The sequence below is a fragment of the Oryzias melastigma genome, linkage group LG6 (genome assembly GCF_002922805.2).
Source record: "Oryzias melastigma strain HK-1 linkage group LG6, ASM292280v2, whole genome shotgun sequence".
In the NCBI taxonomy this organism is placed as follows: Eukaryota; Metazoa; Chordata; class Actinopteri; order Beloniformes; family Adrianichthyidae; genus Oryzias; species Oryzias melastigma.
The window spans coordinates 33,968,642-33,990,193 of NC_050517.1; the positions used below are offsets into that span (position 1 = coordinate 33,968,642).

The following is a 21,552-nucleotide window of genomic DNA, read 5'->3' on the forward strand; positions in this document are numbered from 1 at the left end:
AACAATCATAAAAAATTCAACAAATACTATTTTAAATATAAAGTAAGAACCTGCTTTCATTTCATAAGTGAAGCTCCATCTCACGGTAAACAAGCAGCAAACTGTTAGTGAAAGAATGAAGCTTCTAAAAGTAAAAGAAAAAGCTATTAAAACATAAAGAGTCTCTTAAGAGTCGGACTTCTCTGAATGACTTCAGATAAAAGCATCTTTATAAATATAAATATAACGACTCGTCACATACATGTCATTACCGGCTCAGGAAGTGGTTTGACTTCGTGAATAAATGTCTGCATTACGACTCCTTCATTAAACATACCAACCTTATCTAAAATAATTCCATTAGGAAACATGCGAAAAGAGGTTTCAGTGAAGATTACGGCGAATCATTTGGAGCACAAAGCGGCGCCGTCAGAACTGTCGTCCGCTGAGACGAGGATGGCTCCAAAATCCATCGCTTGGATGATAACAGATTCAGAACAACCAGACTAATGTGGAAGTTAGAACCCAGGATGATGGAGGACCAGGTTCAGACCAGAACTGGACCTTCACTGGACTTTTTCTGTCCTCATTTCTTATCAGCAGTAAAGTTAATCGACCCAAAAATAAAGAATCGTTTTAGAAAACCGCCAACCTGAAGAAATAGTTTCAGAGAATCCAAAAGAACAATTACGGCTTTGCAGACAAACATTTAATGATTTCAGACTTTAGTTTGAGGCTGCAGGAAGATTTCTGTGTGTGTGGATAGAAATATGTGTGTGAAGGTGTTTCTGCATATGTGTGTGCGTGGATTGTCTTTATATGTGTGTGTTGTGTGTGTGTATGTAAGTGTGTGTACGTTATGTGTGTATTGTGTGTTTATTGTGTATGCGTTGCCTGTATTTGTGTGTATGTAAGTATGTAAGTGCATTGTGTGCATGTGTGTGCGTTATGTATGTATATATGTAGTGTGTATGTACTGTGTGTTTATTGTGTACAGGTTGTCTTTATTTGTGTGTTTGTATGCTTGTAGTTTGTGTATGTGTGCGTTAGTTGTGTATTTGTGTGTATGTTTGTGTGTGGATTGTCTTTATATGTATGTATGTTTGTGCATTGTGTATGTATATGACTAGTGTGTCAACGTTATGTGTGTATTGTGTGTTTATTGTGTATGCGTTGCCTGTATTTGTGTGTGTATGTAAATATGTAAGTGTGTGTATGTGTGTGCGTTATGCATGTATATATGTAGTGTGTATATACTGTGTGTTTATTGTGTACGGGTTGTTTTTATTTGTGTGTGTTGGTGCGTATGTAAGTGCGGTGTGTGTGTGTATGCTTGTAGTTTGTGTATTTGTGTGTATGTTTTTGCGTTGTGTATGTGTTGAATATATGTGTAAGCGTTGTGTGTGTATGTTTGTGCATTGTGTGTGTATGGTGTATGTGTTGTCTGTGTGTTCACTGTGTGAGTTTGTAAGTGCGTTGTGTGCATCCTGTGTGTATGTTTGTGTATTGCATGTGTGCATTGTGTGTGCGTGTGTATGTATGTCTGTGTGTTGTTGGTGTATATGTGTGCATTATGTTGATTTGTGTGTTTATGTGTGTGTTTGTGCATTATGTCTGTATGTGCGTCTGTTGCGTGTGCATTCTGCATGTGTGTGTCGTCGGTTGGGTGTCGGTTCTGATGGCGTCTCCACGCCGTTCCATCATCGTCTTTGTTTTTCTGGACGTTCAGCTTCCACATCCTGAAACATCAGCAGCCGCCGACGGAGAATTTAATAGAAACATGGAATTGCTATTGATTTTTACAGCAAATAAGAGCCGTTTTTAAACTAATTTGTTAAATGCTTCTGTGCTGGCGGAGCGCTGACCTCTTCAGCTCGGCCACCGTCAAACCGCGGCGGAGCATTAGGCCGTGGCTCCAGCCGTCATTTTTCAATTTCACTTCGTTACCAGAACTCCATGAGGGAAACAAGTGAGCCAAAAAATAATAAAAGCATTTACCTCCTCATGTTAAAAGGTTTATTTCTTTCTGACATGATGGACCCCCCCGCCCCCCCCTCATCATTTCTTGGCTGCAGCTTCAAGCTCCACCACTCTGCGCTCATGGAGACACTTATCGTTTCTGTCAGAACAAATAGTTGACGCTTTTTGGGAGTTTTTTCTCTTTCTGCCGTTTTGTTAGATGATGCCGCCCCGCCAACACAGCTCAGAGACGATTAGCTTAGCATAAATGCTAGCTAGTAAATGAATCTGGGTAAATAGATACAATGAGTTCACTAGAAAAGTGCTTGTGTGAACGCTGATTGCTGAATGTGGTCGTTGCTATATGACTGTGAAATCCCTGAAGAACTTGTAGAGATAAACTACTGAAGCAATTTGCTTAAACTTCAGAAAAAAAAAAATATTGAAAATTTGGTGAAAATCTCTTCAGAATAAGTTAAGTTAGCCAAAAAAGCTAGCATGTCACTAAAATACTAGCTTAACTCAGAATTACCCCAAAAAACTGAGTAGTAGCCAAATGTACCAAGAACGTTAGCTTGGCGTCAAAATATTAGCTAAACTCCAGAAATACCCAAAAAACTTCAACAGATGCTAAATTAACCAAAAACGTTAGCATAATGCTTAAATATTAGCTAAACTCAAAACTACCCCTAAAAACCTCAAGAGCAACATTGTCCTTAAAGGGGCCCTACCATGAAAATTCTACTCTTTAAGATTTTAAATGCATTTTACTGTTCATTCCTTTTTATAAAGAACCCCAAAGTGGTAATTTGATCCGTTCATTTAAGAGTAATCCTCTAAAAACCTGCAGTGTCTGCAGCAGCCCCTCCCATACCCACGAAAACGAGCGGTTGGAAACGTGCCGACGTAAGATCGGTGTGAACCGTTCATGGTAGGGCCCCTTTAGCATGCTGAGTGTTTTGATAGCAAACTTAAATCATTTGCAGAAAGTTTACAAATATTTGAAGAATTCGTGAAAATTGCAATAATTGTGTAAAATTTAAAAAACTGCGTAAGTAAAAGTGTGAATGCCCTAAAAAACGTGCTGAATGTTTTTTATTATATAAATCAAAACATTTCCTATTCGTTTTCAATGGGGCTAAAAAAAAAAAGTACAAATTGCATAAAATCGTCACAACTGTAAATTTTACGAATACCAAAAATCCAAGCAGTAATTTCCTGAACGAGCTGAATGTTTGATACTAAGATTGCTGAAATCCCTGAAAGTGTGATTGAGTTTTTACTAATCAAAAAACTTATGGAAAAATGCGTAAAGAATATCTAGAAAAGTTGCATTTCCTGCGATAATGCTAGTGTGAACGCTTTTCGCTGAAATTAGCCGCTGAAGATGCTGAAGCTTTTAGCTGAAAATGGTGATGAGATTTACTTTATTTTCAGAAGGAATTTGCTGGAAATGCAAAAACTATTTACTAAATGTTAAATTTGCTAAAGGACCGGAAATCTCGTTATAGAACTATGAAAGAGCGCTGAAGTAGACCTAAATTTAAACTACAAATTAGAATGAAAAATTCTTAGTAGATGCCAATTACCCAAAAAAGTTAGCTCACTGCTACTAGTGATACTAGCGAAATTCCAAAATTGCCTAAAATTCCTCAGTAAACTAACATTAGCATGTTGCTAAAATATTAGCTAAACGCTAAACTCCAAATGAGCAAAAACAAAACTCAGTAGGTGACAAATTAAAAAAGGCTAGAAAATTGATTACTAGCTAAACCCTAAAATAGCCTAAAAACTCATGTGATGAAAAATTAGCCAAAAACATTAGCATGTTGCTAAAATATTAGCTAAATTTTTTTAGAAAATTTCTATAAAAGATGAAAACATACCCCATGAATACATTTACAGGCTTGTTGCTAATCTACTTAAAATGTTGACATTTTAAGGCATTCTCATTCCTCTCCTATGGGGCATATTTTGCTCAATATTGAATAAATAAAAAGGTTTATAAATATCAAAAACACAAGCAGTAATGTCATGAACGACCTGAACATTTTGATACCAAGATTGCTGGAATCTCTGAAGGTGATTACGTGTTTAGAAGGAGAATCACTATAGTGTGAATGCTTACGCCGGAGTCACACAGGACGCGATAGCGCCGCGAAGCGGCGCGGAACGGCGTGCGCTTCCATTCGGCGCCCATGTTAACCTATGGCGTCGGTCACACCAAGCGCGGAGCGACGCGCAGCGGCGCGGAGGGTCCGCGCGGTGCAGCGCAACGTTTCGGCGTCTGGCCTATTTCTTCCGCGCGACGCGAGCGCTCCGCGTCAATACTGGCAGGAAGTTGCATCGAAATACATGGGAAAATCCGGTTTATTTTCAAAATAGAACCAATTTTTCACAATAAAACGCCGCGATTGACAAATGTTATCAAGTTTTTGTGTCTAAACAGACAGTAGAGATGAAAATATGCATACAATCAAAACACACAGACACGCGTACGCGAGAGCCCCCACCCCGGACACCACAGATCTCCGGAGCGGGTGTGCTGGTCTGCAGGGTTCTGGGAGGAAAAAAAGGAGAGCAGACGGGGCTGTGGGGGCACACTGGAGCGGGGCACGGGGCTGTGTTTGAACGAGAGAGAGGCAGAGGAGCGGTTCTTCTTGGATGAAACATCAGGTAATATTTTGAGTTTATTAATTTACCAACGGAAACACCTGGGAGCGCGTGCGTGCACACAGACACACAGCAAAACAGACAGACACGCACACGCGCGCACAAACAGATCAATGAAGTGGGCCGACTGCGGAGTTGGGGGGCGGGGTCTGTGTCGACAGGGGCAGAGACCATCTCCTTTCAGCAGAAACACTGGGAGATATCCTGGTTATTGATCATGATGGCAAAAAAGCAATATCTCTAGCAGAAGCGCATGCCGACCGTCGCGGAAACAAATCGCGTCTGGTGTGACCATTAGAGCGCCGCGAAGCGGCGCGCTCTCCGCTCCGCGCCGCTGCGCGGCGCTATCGCGTCCTGTGTGACTCCGGCGTTACTCTGCATTTCCACTATTATCTCTCCTCAGAGCCGCTCTGAGCCGGGTCACTCTCTACTTTAACTTTAAAACAAAACCAAATCAGTTTTTTTTTGCAATCTTTTGTTTTGCTGAGCAAACCAGCTGCAGGCAACTGCTCCATAATTCAAGACACAGAGGGGTTAAAATCTTCACATTCATGTGATGAAAGGGAATATTTTCCCCGTGTCAGACTCTAACTTTGCTTCAATTGGTTGAAGAGGCTTTTTTATCAAATGTCAGAGCAGATAAACCAGGTCAGTTCGACACAATCTGAAAGCTGAACCTTCTAAAGAGATTGGGTTTATTTGTCCGTTCTCCATCCTCTGCAGTGAATCAAAGCCGGAGAGGAAAGAAGGAGGTACCACGATGGGCGTGTCCCTGGGCGTGTTCTCGGGGATGACCACGCTGTAGCTGTCCTTCTCCCACTGTGGCGGCTGGTTCTTCACGTTGGTGATGGTGACCGCCAGCTCCACGGAGGTGCTGCGGTTTCCTCCGTCGGTGGCTATGATGTCCCGAGTGATGTATGTGGTCTGAGGAAACACAGAGAGCACTGAAAGGTCAACCGCAGAAAAGTTCTTCTACAAAAGGAAAAAAAGAGACTTTCATGGCTTTCCCTGTGTGTCTGCCCCACAGCGCCACCGCTCCCACCTGCTGAGATCCTCCCTAAACCTCCTTCTAACCGTGTCTGCTCGCAGGCAGAGGAACATCTAACATAAAAATAAAACCCACACCAGAGCAGAACGCTAGAAACCTCTCCGAACAATGGAACTAATTAGCAAATACAGAAATAAGATGTTAAATTTATCTCATCCAAATGTTTGGAGGTCAGCATTTTCACAAGTTTTGGGCTTTTTCTTTTCTAAATTGATTTATTTTGTCATGCAGAAACTTGGATGCAGCAGGAGGAACATGTAAACATCAATAAATCAACACCCTCACCTATTTAAAATTTAACATTCCTCGAAGCAAAAGCAGAGAAAGAGGAGTGACTGCAATCTACCACTCAGAATTATTTATTTCACCCTGGACCACAGAGTTTGTAGAACATTTGAGTGAAAACATTCACATTTCTCACTCAAAGAATAACCAGAAAACTGTTTCTCCTTTCATTCGTGTCTGCATGTTCTTCACACCAGTCGTGTCACATTTAACATTTTAATTTAATGTGTTTGAGTATTGTTTGTAGTTAAAGTTTGTCCTTTTCAGTTCCCTCATTACTACGTTAACTTATGTTGCGTTTTTAGTTGTTTAAGCCTGTTTCCTTGTTGTTCAGTTGACCTCTTTTAAGGGCCCAGTGCGGTTATTAAAAAATACTTATTAAAGAAGAAAAGTAAACCTTTTTCATCCTGTCCTGCTTTTTGGCTGCTGGATTCACCACATTTTGGTGTCAGAAGTGGGATCAGCAATAAAGGTCAGTTCTATTTGTGTTACTTTGTTAACTTATGTTGCCTTTTTTATTGTTTAACCTTAAAACTAAATTGGCATGTTGTTTAGTTGACCTCTTTTAAGGGCCCGGTGCGTTCATGTAAAATATCTTTTTAAATAAAATATATTTTCAACTGTTTTGATTTTTTTTTTCATTCTGTCCTTCTTTTTGGCTGCTGGATCCACCACATTTTGGTGTCAAAAGTTGGATCAACAGTAACGGTTAGTTTCATTGTTGTTTAGTTGACCTCTTTTAAGGGCCCAGTGCGGTTATTTAAAACATTTTGTAAAAAGAAAAATACATTTTTCAACTTTTTTGATATTTTTTTTTCATCCTGTCCTCTTTTTTGGCTGCTGGATCCACCACATTTTGGGGTCAAAAGTGGGATCAGCAGTAAAGGTCAGTTTCATTGTTGCTTAGTTGACCTCGTTTATGAGTCCAATGCATTTATGTAAAAAAAATAAAAATTAATTTCAACTTTTTAAATTTTTTTTTTCATCCTGTCCTCCATTTTGGCTGCTGGATCCACCACACTTTGGTGTCAGAAGTGGGATCAGCAGTAAAGGTCAGTTTCATTGTTGTTTAGTTGACCTCGTTTATGGGTCCAATGCATTTATGTAAAAAACGTTTTGAAATAAAAATTATTTTCAACTTTTTAAATATTTTTTTCATTCTGTCCTGCTTTTTGGCTGCTGGATCCACCACATTTTGATGTCGGAAGTGGGATCAGCAGTAAAAAGTCAATTCTATGTGTGTTACTTTTTTAACTTATGTTGCCTTTTTTGTCGTTTAACTTCAAGCCTGAGTTTAGTTAACCTCTTATAGGGGCCCAGTGCGGTTATTTAAATCCTTTTGTGAAAAGAAAAATACATCTTTTGATATTTTTTACATCCTTTGGCTGCTCGATCCACCACACTAACCTTTGAATTCACCTGCACAACACCTAAAGGAAGCGTCCTTCAAACAGGTTGTTTTGATTTACCTCACCCACATCTTCCATTAAAGCAGGGGGGGGGGGGGGCAAAACGCTTTTATGGTGAGTTGATTGCATTGTTATTAGTGCTATAACATGAACATGCACATCACTTAACAAAGCTGGAGGAACACGAGGATCACTCAGAGCAGGCTGGCTGCTTTCATTCTGTCAACTTCCAGCAAACATAAAGAACGATGGACGGAAATTCTGCTAAAGAAGAAAAATCTCACTGATGAAAAGACGGAAAAGCCCTTAGCGAGGCAGAAACGGACGCCTATTGATCATGATTAGAATAAAAACGACATCATTGCCATCTTTTTCACAGCTCTGCAGGACTATTTCTTCCCTTATCTCTAAGAAGCAAAGACTTCATGAGCTTCCTACAGATAAAATATTTCTATTACAGAGAAACATGCAGGTCAGCCCTGTGTCTGCTGTCAGCGATGCATTCGGCTGATTTACTAACAACTGTAGAGCGGCATGAGTCCTCAGAGCCGTAATGTCATGTGGAGGAAAAACCTGACATGAGATGAATTATCTCTCTATAGAAATCATTTAATTGGATTTATTTATTCTTGTCGATGTGTCTTTAATCTGAGGTGTGGATTTTAGAAATGATGACTAAACACAAGCAGGCTTTTCATTTTGAGATTTCTTAAGAATAAAATAATCATCTTATTGATTTATATAGAATATTTCAGCCAGGCTTTCATCCCAACTGCATTTACGGGCATCTACAGGCGAAAAAGGGTCAGACCTGTACAGGACACGCAGGAAATGTCAAGGTCGTAGAGCGCTTGGTGACCCGTAGAGTGAAAATGTTCATGTACTTTTTTTTAGGAGGGACCTGGCTGCAGACTAGATGGCGCTAGACATCATAGGATAGAAGTGTAAATTATACAACATGCTCCAAACCAGCCTCGGAGCTGGGCTGCATGGTGCCCCAGGAGAAACGTGGAAACAGTTCAGTGTAGTTGTCTTGTGGGGTCCAGATGACCCCACTCTTACGTAACCATGCCTGGGAACGTTTAGCTATCATTCACACAATAGTGATTCTCCGGATCCTTTTTGTACACTTTTGTTACGTTAAAACTCAGTCACACTTTCAGAGAATTCAGTAATCTGGGTATCAAAACGTTTAGCTTGTTCAGGACATTACTGCTTGTATTTTTATATTCTTAAAATGTTTTTGAAATATTGAGCAACATATGCTGCATTGGAAATAAATGAGAAAGTCTCCAAATGTCTAAATTTTAAGTAAATTAGCACCAAGGCTTCAAATGTATTCATGGAGTTTGTTTTCATCTTTTAGAGTAATTTTCCCAAAAAATTGAGTTTAGCTTAAATTTTAGTGACATGCTAACTACTGAGGTTTTTATAGGCTAATTTAGCATTTAGCTTCTATTTTAGCAACATGCTAACTACTGAGGTTTTTATAGGCTAATTTAGTATTTGACTTCTATTTTAGCAACATGCTAACATTTTTGGCTTATTTTTATCTAATGTAATTTATATCGGCTAATTTAGAGTTTAGCTTAAATTTTAGCAACATGCTAACTACTGAGGTTTTTATAAGCTAATTTAGTATTTGACTACTATTTTAGCAACATGCTAACATTTTTGGCTCATTTTTATCTAATGTAATTTATATCGGCTAATTTAGAGTTTAGCTTAAATTTTAGCAACATGCTAACTACTGAGGTTTTTATAGGCTAATTTATCATTTAACTATTTTAGCAACATGCTAACATTTTGGGCTAACTGGAGTTTTTAGGCTACTTTAAAGTTTGGCTTCTATTTAAGAACACGGGCTAATGTTTTTGGCTTGTTGTAATCTACTGTGGTTTGTATTGGCTAATTTAGCGTTTAGCGTCTGTTTTAGCAACATGCTAACCGTTTTGGCTAATTTAGTTTATTGAAGAATTTCAGGCTATTTAGGAGTTTAGTTTAGTATTTATTAGGGATTTTTAAGCAACTTTACTACAACTTTTTCTAGAAATTTAGGCCAGCTTCAGTGCTTTTTCATAGTTTTTTTTTCTTTTTTTTAAATCCAGTCTTTTAGTAAATTAAATTTTACAAATAGCTTTTGCATTTTCAGCAAATACCTTCAGCAATCAAAATAAGTTTCGTCACCATTTTCAGCAAAAAGCATTCAGCATTACCATAGGTAATGCAACTTTTCTAGTTTCCCCTTGGGATCATTAAAGCCTATCTATCCAACCAATTAACCAAGTGTGTGTTTTCATTTCCCTGAAGTCAGATCAGACTGAAGGGGATTCTATGCAGCAGAGGATTTCCTCTGGATGGCCTCCAGTGATCCCACACAGAAACCTTGTAGTTGTTTCCGATGGATGCATGCTTAGAAAAACAAATCCCTGCATTGTTGCACTGATATTACAGTTTCTTATTCCTAACACATCCCAAAATGTCTTCAGAAAACCTCCAGCTCATCTAAAATACCTGTGAGTAATCACCGAGGAGTTCGGAGAATTGGGAGGAGTGATCAAATTAATTTTCTGCTCACTGGCGGACTCTTCAATCCACAACAAAATTCTTCTCGTGTAAATGTATTTTCTTCTGCTCCTATTTTTGTCATCTCACATATAAACCTTAGAAAGGCGGAGTTTCGTCATGTCTTCCAGAGCTCCATGTTTTCCCTGACAGCTCCCGGCTGTCAGGGAAAACCTTTCAGAGCCGTCAGCCTCTCTCCGGTGGAACTGGATTCCTGTTTGGAACTGGGAAAGAGAGCGTCTGCTTCAAGACTGATGATAAGCCCATTGCTGCTGCTGGGCTGAATGACCTTAAGCCATACTTTGTTTTTTTTTTTTTTCTGCTTGGACTGCAGGCGGACGTCCCATGATGCACTGGGCATCTTTCGATTTGCCCCTTGAAGGTGTTCCACTCGGTGAGTTTGAATTTGTTGGAAAGTTTCTCAACCTGACGACACGTCCTGCTCTAAGCCATGAAAACACATTTAAGCTTTTAATTTTGAAGAATTTTATTTTGCTGCTTAATTCCATTGAATTGTCTAAAATAGAACATTTTATTCCGAATTTGAGTTTGGAAATATGAGAAAACGTCTAATTTTCTATCTGAATTACAATGTGTACCATCACCGTTGTGCACTCCTGACTACATGCTTGAGCTGAACTAAAACTGGAAGACCGGAGAACCACAATGTTTTTTTAATCTGAAACATTCCAGTTTCTGCCTCCTCTGCTGAGCATAAAACCAAAAGATGGAGACACTGTGGTCAGAAATGTCGCTCCTGATAACAGTTTCTAGTCCAATCTGAAATGTATCCAGAAAGTCTTATGGACGGGGTCAAGCCTGCCTCCTCCATCATTTAATTATCTGTGGGATCGCAGCGGTAACCCTGCAAGTCCGAGGCTCTGGTTGCACTATACTACAAAGGGGCTTTAAAAAGCTTTTGTTCAGTAGCTCTCCCTCCGTTTTTCTGTGAAACGCTTGGTGTCAGCTGGGAACGCTTCTGCACGCTTTACTTTGAAGAGCAGCGGGAAAATGTAGCCTAATACAGATTACATTGTAATGAGAGACTGATGAGAAAATCAAAAACGAACATCATCTTAGACCCGCTAAGACACTTAACATTTAATAGCATGTTTTTTTGTTTTTTAAGTCGTGTTCGCAGCACAAAGATGGTGAGATGATTCAAATAGCTTGTGAAACGCTATTAAAATATGCAGCAGCTTTTGCTTGCGCAGTTTTGGGCTAAACACTTTCAATGTTGCATGAAGTCAGTGGTGAAGTCCAAATAGGCAAAGACTTCCGACACCCATGTGCTAAATAATAAACAAGCCAACACTGCAATTGTGTCCACCAACGAGTAGCTTCATCTAAGAGGACCGGAGCTGACGGCTCGCAGAGAGTGGATGTTACATCCTGCTGGACCTTTTTCCAAGCAGTCCTTCTGCTCACCTGGCAGGTGAGGCCAATGTAAATTAACTGGCACCTGCTGGGTATTTATGACAGAGGAAGCCACACCGTGGCTGGTTGGGTTTTAGATGGTGTGGTGCTGGTTTGTTTCATATTTAACCCTTTCTTTTCTTCCTCAGCAGTCTTACTCTGCTGGGTTTTGTTATTTTAGTTTGGGGTTGGATCTTGGTAGTCTTGGTTTTCAGGCTTTGTTTATTTGTTAGATTTAGGTTAGGCAGCCATTAGCAGGAGCTGCTGACTCTGACTGTCAGCAGTCCCCCTGACTTATTCCAAATCCCTTTGGTTTGTCTTTTTATTTTAACCAGCACACTAATTATTTGATTTTTGTTCTGTCATTTCAGGACACAGAATTTCCTTTATTTAATAAACTGTGTTCCTTTTATTCTTATTGGTGCCCATGTTTTGTTATTGTCCTCTATTGTATTTTCCCCTGGAGACCCGAGCCCGGTTTACCCATTGGGCAGAGGCGTCAAACGCACAGAGGGCCGAAATCCAAAACACACCTTAGCCGAACAGGACAAACATTTATTGAACACTCTAAAACTACATTTTTAAAACTGTAACTTTTAAAATAATTATGAATTAGATACATGTATATAGCATTACATGCGATAATCCTAGTGTGAATGCTGTAAGATGAATTTGGCAGCTGAAGATGCTGAAATTGATAGCTAAAAACGCTGGAGCTGATAGCTGAAATCACTGCAACTGAAACCACTTAAGTTGATAGCTGAAATCACTGAAGCTAATGGCTAAAAACTCTGAAGCTGATAGCTGAAATCACTGAAGCTAATGGCTGAAAACGCTGAAGCTGAAATTACTTAAGTTGATAGCTAAAATCACTGAAGCTAATGGCTGAAAACGCTGAAGCTGAAATTACTTAAGTTGATAGCTAAAATCACTAAAGCTAATGGCTAAAAACTCTGAAGCTGATAGCTGAAATCACTGAAGCTAATGGCTGAAACGCTGAAGCTGATAGCTGAAATCACTGAAGCTAATGGCTAAAAATTCTGAAGCTGATAGCTGAAATCACTGAAGCTAATGGCTGAAAACGCTGAAGCTGAAATTACTTAAGTTGATAGCTGAAATCACTAAAGCTAATGGCTAAAAACTCTGAAGCTGATAGCTGAAATCACTGAAGCTAATGGCTAAAAACTCTGAAGCTGATAGCTGAAATCACTGAAGCTAATGGCTGAAAACGCTGAAGCTGAAATTACTTAAGTTGATAGCTGAAATCACTGAAGCAAATGGTTGAAAATGCTGAAGTTGATAGCTAAATATTAGCTAAATGCCAAATTAGCCTAAAAACAAAAAAAAGAGGTTAGCTAAAACAGCTAGAATGTAGCTGAAAAAAAATGCCAAACTTCAAAATATCCAAAAAAACTGTAAAAAAAGCCTAAAATAGCCAAAACAGCTAGCATGTAGCTGAAATATTATCTAAACTTCAAAATAGCGTAGAAAAATCTTAGTAAATGCCAAATTAGTCCAAAAAGCTAGCAGGATGCCATAATTTTTTAACATAATTATAAATAATAAAAAGGCAGGAATATCATTCCAGAATAAATCAACTTAAACCTTAAATAACTTTAAATTTTCTACCTCCATAGAAATAGATTTTATCAAAATTATACAAGTTAGAAATAATCATGATAACATCGGACCATTAATAAAATAATCTGGAGGGCCGGATCCGGCCCCCGGGCCTTGACCCTGGCGCATGTGTCATAGGGGATGTAACGGTTGTTCTCTATGAAGGTTATACAGAGTTTGTCGACCTCCACAAGGAGGAACACTTGAAACACATCCGCCGGTTTAGAAGAGAGCAACTGAAGGTCGGGGTGTTAAATCTTTACATCTCCTTTCTTCCTCCTCTCGTTAAAAAAGAAACAAAATCTGGTTTTCAAAATAAACTGTAAAATTAACCTCTGGGCGACTCGGCTTCCAGTCTCTCAGTCACTCTCTCAGCATTTTAATCAAGTGTGTTTTCATTTAACAAAAACAGCCACAGTGCAGAGTCGAGACGTGAAAAATTAAATACAGCAGCAGAGCTCCAACCGACTGACAGGAACAAACGTGATAGCTGAAGTGGAAAAGACGTGGCTTTAAAGATTGCGGTGGGACCTCGGAGCGGGAACGCGGCGCCGCGACATCTGCGTGTCGATGCTTTGCAAACATACGAGTACGTGCCGAGGCCACATGGGAGCAGGCTCATCAGTATGTAGCGCAACCCCGATGTGGGCTGGCGGTGTTTGTGTTTCTGGAGTCAAATCAGATGTTTGTAGCTCTACAAGACTACAAGCTAATTGAAAGTCTGCCTGATTGTCGATTCTGCCACGCAGAACATGAACACTGAGGATTGAAAGTCTCAAACATGGAGTGTGACGGCGTACAAATCAAAAGCTGCTGTTTGGATACCGAGAAAGTTTCCTCCGGGCTCAGTTTCTGTGTCTTAAGAGAAAAACAATCCACACATACCACAGTTAACAGGTAAAGGGCCCAAACCATGATCTTCATAAGCCTTTCAGAGCGAACTAAATCTATATATGATCATAGATTACCTTTGGCACACTAAAGAACAAATTATTTATGAAATATGAGTGATTTCTGGGAAGTCTTTTACTAAGTAAGATTCCTCGATCTCAGAGGAATCTCATATTTATTAGGGCTGTGGATCATCACTTAGGTGGCGATCCGATTCGATTCACGAATCAAGAGCAACGATTCACGAGTTGAACCACGATTCTTAATTTTTATTAAAATGTTTATTGCTGTGTGTATGTCAATTCACTAGATGGATGAAAATTGAAATTATTTGTATTTAATCATCATTTATACCTTTATTTAGAACAGGTGATCAGAATCAACTAAACTGATTAAAAAAACACAAAGATTCAGATAAAAAGACATTTTTTTGTCATTTTAAAGTTTTTTTGTTTTTCAATCTTCTGGTTCAGCAGTAGAACAACATAAAAAGGATAAAAAAACACTTTTGTGTTGGTTCATTTAACAACAAAACCTGAAAATGTTCTACACAGTTTTTTATCTTCAAAGTTCTTCAATATTTTACGTTCTAAGCATCACATATTGCTGCAGAGCTCCAATGAAAAGTCTTTTTTTTCGCAGCAGAATCAGCTGATTCATGTTGATTACATCCACCTTCCATCAGCGCGAGGCTGTTTCTTCAGAATAAGATGGAGTTTCGTTAATTACGTCAAATGTTGAAGAGTTACCATAACCAAAATAATGTAAACACTGGAGCTAAAGCTCCGATGTTAAAGCTAATTCATTTTTCTGAAGTTATGTCTGTGAGCGGAACTTCAGTTTCAGTTTTTGAACAGAAAAAAGCTCTCGCTAGTTTTACTTTGAAAACCGGAAGCTTCACCGTCACAAAGATGCGTTTACTTCCGGTGGAAGTACGGCGGCTCTTTCGGTTTTATTTAAGTTCGTAAACTTAAAATCCTACATTAATCTGCATTTCAGAACAAAATGCATCGTCACCAATTGATATTCTGATCATCTTTTGCTACAATTTACCACATTTCTAAAGATCGCGAATCAGCGATCTTGGACGTCACGAATATCCGTACTCGAAATTTTGGGAGCAGATCGCGAATACCCGGGCACCCGGATACTCGTTACAGCCCTAATATATACATATATATATATATATATATATATATATATATATATATATATATTATTAATTTATTAGTTGTAGTTATTTGTGTATTTAGTACATTTCATAGATGCTTTTCTTTATGCAACTTTTCCCTTCTGTGGTGCCATAACAAATGAATTTATCTTTGTAACATGAATAAAGTTCAATTCAATGTAAATCATATGTATCACATGAAAAGCACTAACAGGCGTCTGGTGCAGACTGGAGGATTTGGGAGCAAAAAAGAAGAAAAATCAGTCCGACACACCTGCGTCGGATCTAGGGCTGGGTTGATAGAATCAATTAATCAATTTTACATGAATAGATCGAAGCTTAATAGATCAATAATCGATCCATAAATATAGAAATCAATCTAACGCATAAAGCTAAAGTCCACTAGCTTGATGCTAAAATTGAATGGAATTTCCCATAGGACAGCTAATGCTAACGCTCGTTGAATATGAATATACAATGAACATCTTTATATGAATTTTCCAAACTGTTTTATATTTTTTAAATTAACCATTTCTGGTCTAAAGTACAGTTTTTTGCTTCTTTTTCCTAAAAAAAGTGTGAGCTCCCCCTAGTGGCCAAACTCTCAGAGGAGAAGCAGAACAATGTTTACACTGTTAATGATCTGAACATTTTTGTTAGAACTTCTCCTTTAGAGAATCCATGTAACACTATTAACAATCTCATTATTTCACTGATACATTTTACAGTTTGTGAGCTGTGATATAAATATATTCAAAACATGTAGCGGATAATAAATATTTTCTAAACAAATATGTCTTGTTTAAACTCTGTAAATTGAAAATTGAATTGAATCGAATTGAATTAAGAGGATTAAAACTAAAAAATTGAATTGGTCCAGACTCTGGTGATTGTACAAATGATTATCGAGCCCTTGTCTGTGTGTCGCCCGCAGCATGCCCATAGAAAAAATACACATGAAAACTTTCTATGCATTCACTGAGCAGTCCACAACCCCGATATTTCCCAGGTTTGATCATTTTTTTTATGCACAGACGCCCGCTGGGACTACAGCTTAACGGAAACTCCATTTATGTCAAACAGAGGATCCTTTTTGCCCAAAACCTTCAAGCTAACGGGAGAAACGTCTTTGTTCATAACAGCACATTCATGTGAGGAAGTCCTCCTGCTGCTCTAATTCAGATTTTTGAGCAGACCACCCATCCAACACTCTTACTTAACTGCTGCTCATTTCCTCATCAAAGTCTCCGACGATGAATGATGACTAAGAAGCTTTGAATTCCAAACATCAAAGCCTGAGAATCGGAGATGGATTAAGCTGCAACATTTGGTACACAGCTCTATTTAAAACGTGCGATCTTAAAACAGACAGTCGTTCCTACAGGCTGGTGTTTTTAGGAACCGTTTTTGTTCAACAGTCGTCAGACATGATCACAAGACTCTCCGCTTAGAAAAAAACGTGTTTCAAATGAAGCCAGAATTAGCTTTCCTCTGTTTTCCTTGGGTCTGGTATTTCCCACATGCTGCCCCTCTGGGAGCAGACTTACCCCAGATTGGTAGTCGGCAGACGGAGACACTTTGATGTGGCTCGTTCATTAACTGTGTTGACACAGAGCCACGGGCCAGAGTCTGATGAGCGCGCCTGTCTTTGAGAGTCGCTTTTGAACTGCTGACTAACCTGAGATATGGGCTGGTTGACGTAAACCCAGCCGGTGACCGGGTTGACCTGCAGGTACTCTGGCTGCTCCTGCGACATGGAGTACAGGATGGCCGCGTTGGAGCCGAAGTCATCGTCGTGAGCCGCCACGCGCAGGAAGCTGGTCCCGACCAGAGTGTCTTCTCTTAGGAAGTCTGAAGACGGAAAGCAAAATATAACGTTTTATTTTTGAAGTAAAGACAAGATGGTCAGTTTGAGGATGTGTAGCATTTGGGTTTTTTGAGATGAGCTGGTATGTTTTATTCTTATCTTCCTCAGCAGTCTTACACTGCTGGGTTTTGTTATTTTAGTTTGGGGTTTGGTAGTCTTAGTTTGTGTGCTTTGTTTATTTGTTTTCTTTAGGTAGTTTTGGTTAGGAGGAGCTGCTGACTCCGACATGGCTGGGTCAGCAGTCTCCATGACTTGATTTATTTTTAGCCAAGTTTCCAATTCCAATTATTTTGTCTTTTGGACCAGTGCAGTAATTTTTTCAGGACACAGGATTTCTTTTATTTGATAAACTGTGTTCATTTTATTCTCGTTGGTGCCCAGTTTTTGTATCCCCCCCAGTAACCACCAGTTACCAGTAACCTCTAGAGACAGGGGTGGCCCTGGGCATAGGCAGCCGCCTAGGATGCCATCTGCTGGAGGGGGTGCCAAATCATGATTATATTTAATTTTTTCTTTTTTTATTAAAACTGTTTGACTCCTTTTTTTCATATGAAAAAAAGATAAAATAACTCAAAAATTTGATGTAATCAATTCAGCGAGGGAACTCGTGTTTGAGAGCATCATAGCTAATAAAGGCTAACATATTAAACAACCCAGAGTGAAATATTCATGGAAAATCCATCACCAGGACACAGTTTTCTTTATTCAATGCCAATTGACTCAACCTCTGATCCCTAACTTCCACCAGAAAGTTGTACAACTCAGTAGATTTTTGACGACTGAAGCCAATAGACCTACAAGTCATGCTAAAGCTAACACAACAACAACCGACCGTTACAGAATCAAAGATGGGCGGGGCTTTTATACTGGAGCTGCAGAGCACGATGACGTCAAACTTCTGAAACTTACACCAGTTAACCAATCACAAAATTCAACTAATACCTCGTTTCAACCTGTAGGGGGCAGCACACAGACGGTTTTTGACTATATTTTTTCAGGAACATGTTTATTTTGATCAACAGACAGCTCCATTTATAGAGGTCAAGAGATAAAAAAAAAATGTGTATCTGGTGTTTGGTTAAGACCCTACAGGGGGCGCCAAATTCATTTGTCGCCTCATCTCAAGAGACGAAAACTGACAAAAACCTAATCTAGAGGTTAAAAAATGCAGTAAAAGAAGGAAATGAAAGCATGCAGCCTTCAGTTCCATCATTGTGTGGATCAGGACGTAATTAAGAGCCCCCTCAACCTCACATGGTCCTCACATTAGGCACAAACCAGTTTAGATTAAAATGAGTTGAACTTCATCACAAAAACTGCACTAAAGGTGAATCCGTGAGATGGAAAACATCATCGCTGCTTCCAAAAGAATTAGGAGGGTTAGTAAAAGCCAGGTGCCTCTGATTAAATGTATTTGATTAAGTGTTCGTCTCTGGGTAAACACTTCTTTTCGGGTTAAAGCACATTTGCCTCCATGCTGGTCGGAGCCGTTTTTACACCAACAGGAGTCCAAATCCGTTTTTTCTGAAGGTGTTTTATCTCTTTTTAAAACTGCTTTAACTGACATATAAAGATCTTCCAGCTGTTTTACTGCTGTCATTATGTGATGTTGATCAGTGTATCCTTCAGCCGTGAATCCTCGATGTAGAACCTCAGGGGTTCCAGCTTAAGGGCTTAAAGGCTGAAGTCCACATTTCCAGACGGTCTTGATCCAAATGGTTTTGCTTAGTTCCATTAAAGAGTCTCAGAACCTCGATCTGTTCTGGTAAACCGGCCCGAGGTCACACCGAAACCAGTCCAGACACCCAAATCTCCAGCTGCTATTCGAGAGCCATCTCGACTGTAGGATTACCAACTCTTCCAGGACAAGGAGAGGACTTTAGATTAGACAAGCGATTAGATCACTGAGCTCAAACGTTTCAAGGGATTAAAGAAATGGCATCGCAGAGCAGACGGGACACGGCTAATGTCTAAAGAGACACTCATCTTTTTCTAGAAATTGGCAGTAAAGTTGATACATAAGCATGAATGCCAACACAGGCGGATATTCTCCTCCACATTTTCTAAGTGAAGAAGCTCGAAACAAAGTTTATACATCCGGCATTCTGAAACATAATCTATAAATATTAGGAAATATAAACTCAGTTTTTATGAGCCTTAGAGTAATACATTTAAGTTATTTTAAAATCGGACACTTTAAAGGGTCACCAAACAGGGAAGTTGAAGGCTGACTCTGCCCACAGCTGAAATGTGAAAATCCAGTCAGAGGGGCGGGGCTTGGGGGCTGGACCGTTATCATTACGGGAGCTGCAGATCATGACGCCAAACTTCTGAAACTTACATCGTTTGACCAATCACAAAATTTAACTGTAATATCTCGTTTCCACCAGTAGGGGGCAGCAGCACAGAGACGGTTTTTGACTAGATTTTCAAGAATTAAAAAATGTTATTTTAATTTAACAAAAATTTGGTAATGACCAACAGACAGCACTTTGAAAACAGCCTACATGGATAACATATAAACACGCAAAAACAAAAACAAATATATATAAATACTTTGTATAACTTGTTATCTACGACAGAAGTGAAATAATTTCTTCCTTTTTTATTTTTCATGAATATAAACAAGTTTTTTTTTTTTTTTATTGGAATGTAATAAAGAGCGGTCTGGTTTTTGAATATCTGTTTTTATGAATATGAAAGTTTCCTAAATGTATCAAAACATTAACATTGTTGCTTGAAAATACACCAAAAGAACATTTTTCCCCAAATTAACTAAAAAGGAGAATGAAGAAGAAATAAAAAATCTTCCCAAAAGCTATTAATGTGTATACAGTCTAAAAACAAATCCTTCTGTTTTCATCAAAAAAACCATGTGGATTGTCTTGAAATCCAAACATTAATCTTAGAAGTACTTTACAAGGTTATGCATCATTTATAATCTTAAAATGAACTTTTCTCGATTTTGGATTGATTGGAAATTTGACAAAACCTGATTTCTGTGTAAAATTGTGAGATTGAATTTTTCTTTTGGGAGAATTCCAGAGAAATCTCTTCTACAAAGGAAGCTCGTGTGAATGAATTAGACATATGGGGGCTGGTTATAGGATGGATATAGGTTGTTCATTTGACCCAGTGGAAGCATCCGAATGGGGTGGAGCAGGGAGCTTGTGGCCCCGCCCACCGTATTTCCTATGTCACAAATGAGCTGGTTTTCAAACAGCTTTTTTTTCATCTGCTCCTGATTAAAAACGAATTACGAAATACTCCGAAATGCAATTTTTGGTTTAATATTCCAAATATATGTCGTCCTTCATTAGAAAAATGCACCAAAAACATGTCAAAAACAGCATTTTCATCCACGTTCATCTGCTTCAGAAGCGTGTGTCCAGCACTTACACTCGTAGCGCAGATTCTCAAACTTGGGGCTGTTATCATTCTGATCGAGTATCTGGACGGTGAGCTGGCAGATGCCAATGAGAGGCTCCTCGGCCCAGTCTGTGGCAGTGACTGTAATAGAGTACTCTCTCTGCCGCTCCCTGTCGAAGCGCCGCGCTGTCACGATCACTCCTGCAAAGTCACAACCATAATCAGCTCCCTCTTCACCCCCCCGGCAAACACACACACACACATGATTACATATAAATCCATTCATCCATTCAGTAGATTTCCAATTTCTCCAGCTGAGTCCATCCATCCATCAATCCATAAATCAAGACAAGTAAACAATTATGAATTTCTCAGAGAGGCTGAGCATTCGTTCGGAGTGGCTTTGTTAATAAATCCTCAGAAGCAGGAGATGTACCTCAAGCTGAAAAGAAAATAACATGTTCGCTTCTCATGCTAGGACTTCAAAATAGCTTTTCTAGTTTTCTCCCATCTTATTATGTGGAATCAGTTTTTTATATTGAAGATCCACACCAAGCTGTCCCTGATTTATTAAAATGCTGCTCAATATACAGGTTTTTAGTTGTGACTTATGCTCATGTGAATACCAAGTTTAATAATCATGCACATTTGATCTCAAACTATATTTGCAAGCTCCCCTTTCATATCATTCAATAATTACATTGTCTGAGTGCAGGGTATTCAGAGCTCGGTGCATAATTGAGGCCTGTTTTACCCCCGAGAGTCCAAGTGTGATGTACCTGTGTCTGGGTAGATCCGGAAAGCAGGAGTGGCGCTGTCTCTGTGCATTAGGCCGTATTTGACTTTTCCATTGGCTCCCTCATCTGCATCCACGGCGTGCACTTGCAGGACGAACGTCCCTGTTGGCTGGTTCTCCAGCACGGATGCCTGCTCCCGGTACTGCGTGCACTGGGATGAAGACATGGGAGAGATGACAAAGACTCGCTAACACAAGAGGGACTCATTACAGGAACATGTTCCACTAATGAGTACAGAAAAAACAACAAGACAGTAACTAGAAATGTTGCATTACCTACAAAAATGCTAATGTGAAGACTTTTTGCTGAAAGTAGTTTCTGAAAATGCAAAAGCTATTTGCTAAATGTTAAATATCCTAAAAGACGGGGAATTCCATTGAAGTACAATATATGAGCGCTGAAGATGACCAAAATTTAGGAATTTTTTTTTTATAAAATTGCTATAAAAATTCCTAATAAATACCAATTTTGCAAAAAGTATTTAGTGTGTTGCTTAAAAATGA

At 39.1% G+C, this 21,552-nt stretch overlaps 1 protein-coding gene across 1 annotated transcript in view; it reads right to left on the bottom strand.

Moving 5' to 3' along the window:
* The window catches only part of LOC112152060 (neural-cadherin), a gene marked incomplete at its 5' end in the record, with an annotated part of 198,451 nt that overhangs the window by 69,056 nt on the left and 107,843 nt on the right, over window positions 1-21,552 (bottom strand). The window contains 4 exon segments of the mRNA XM_024281306.1: window positions 5,368-5,535; window positions 16,695-16,867; window positions 20,283-20,453; window positions 21,032-21,200. Of these exon segments, the coding sequence (XP_024137074.1) occupies window positions 5,368-5,535; window positions 16,695-16,867; window positions 20,283-20,453; window positions 21,032-21,200 (681 nt within the window).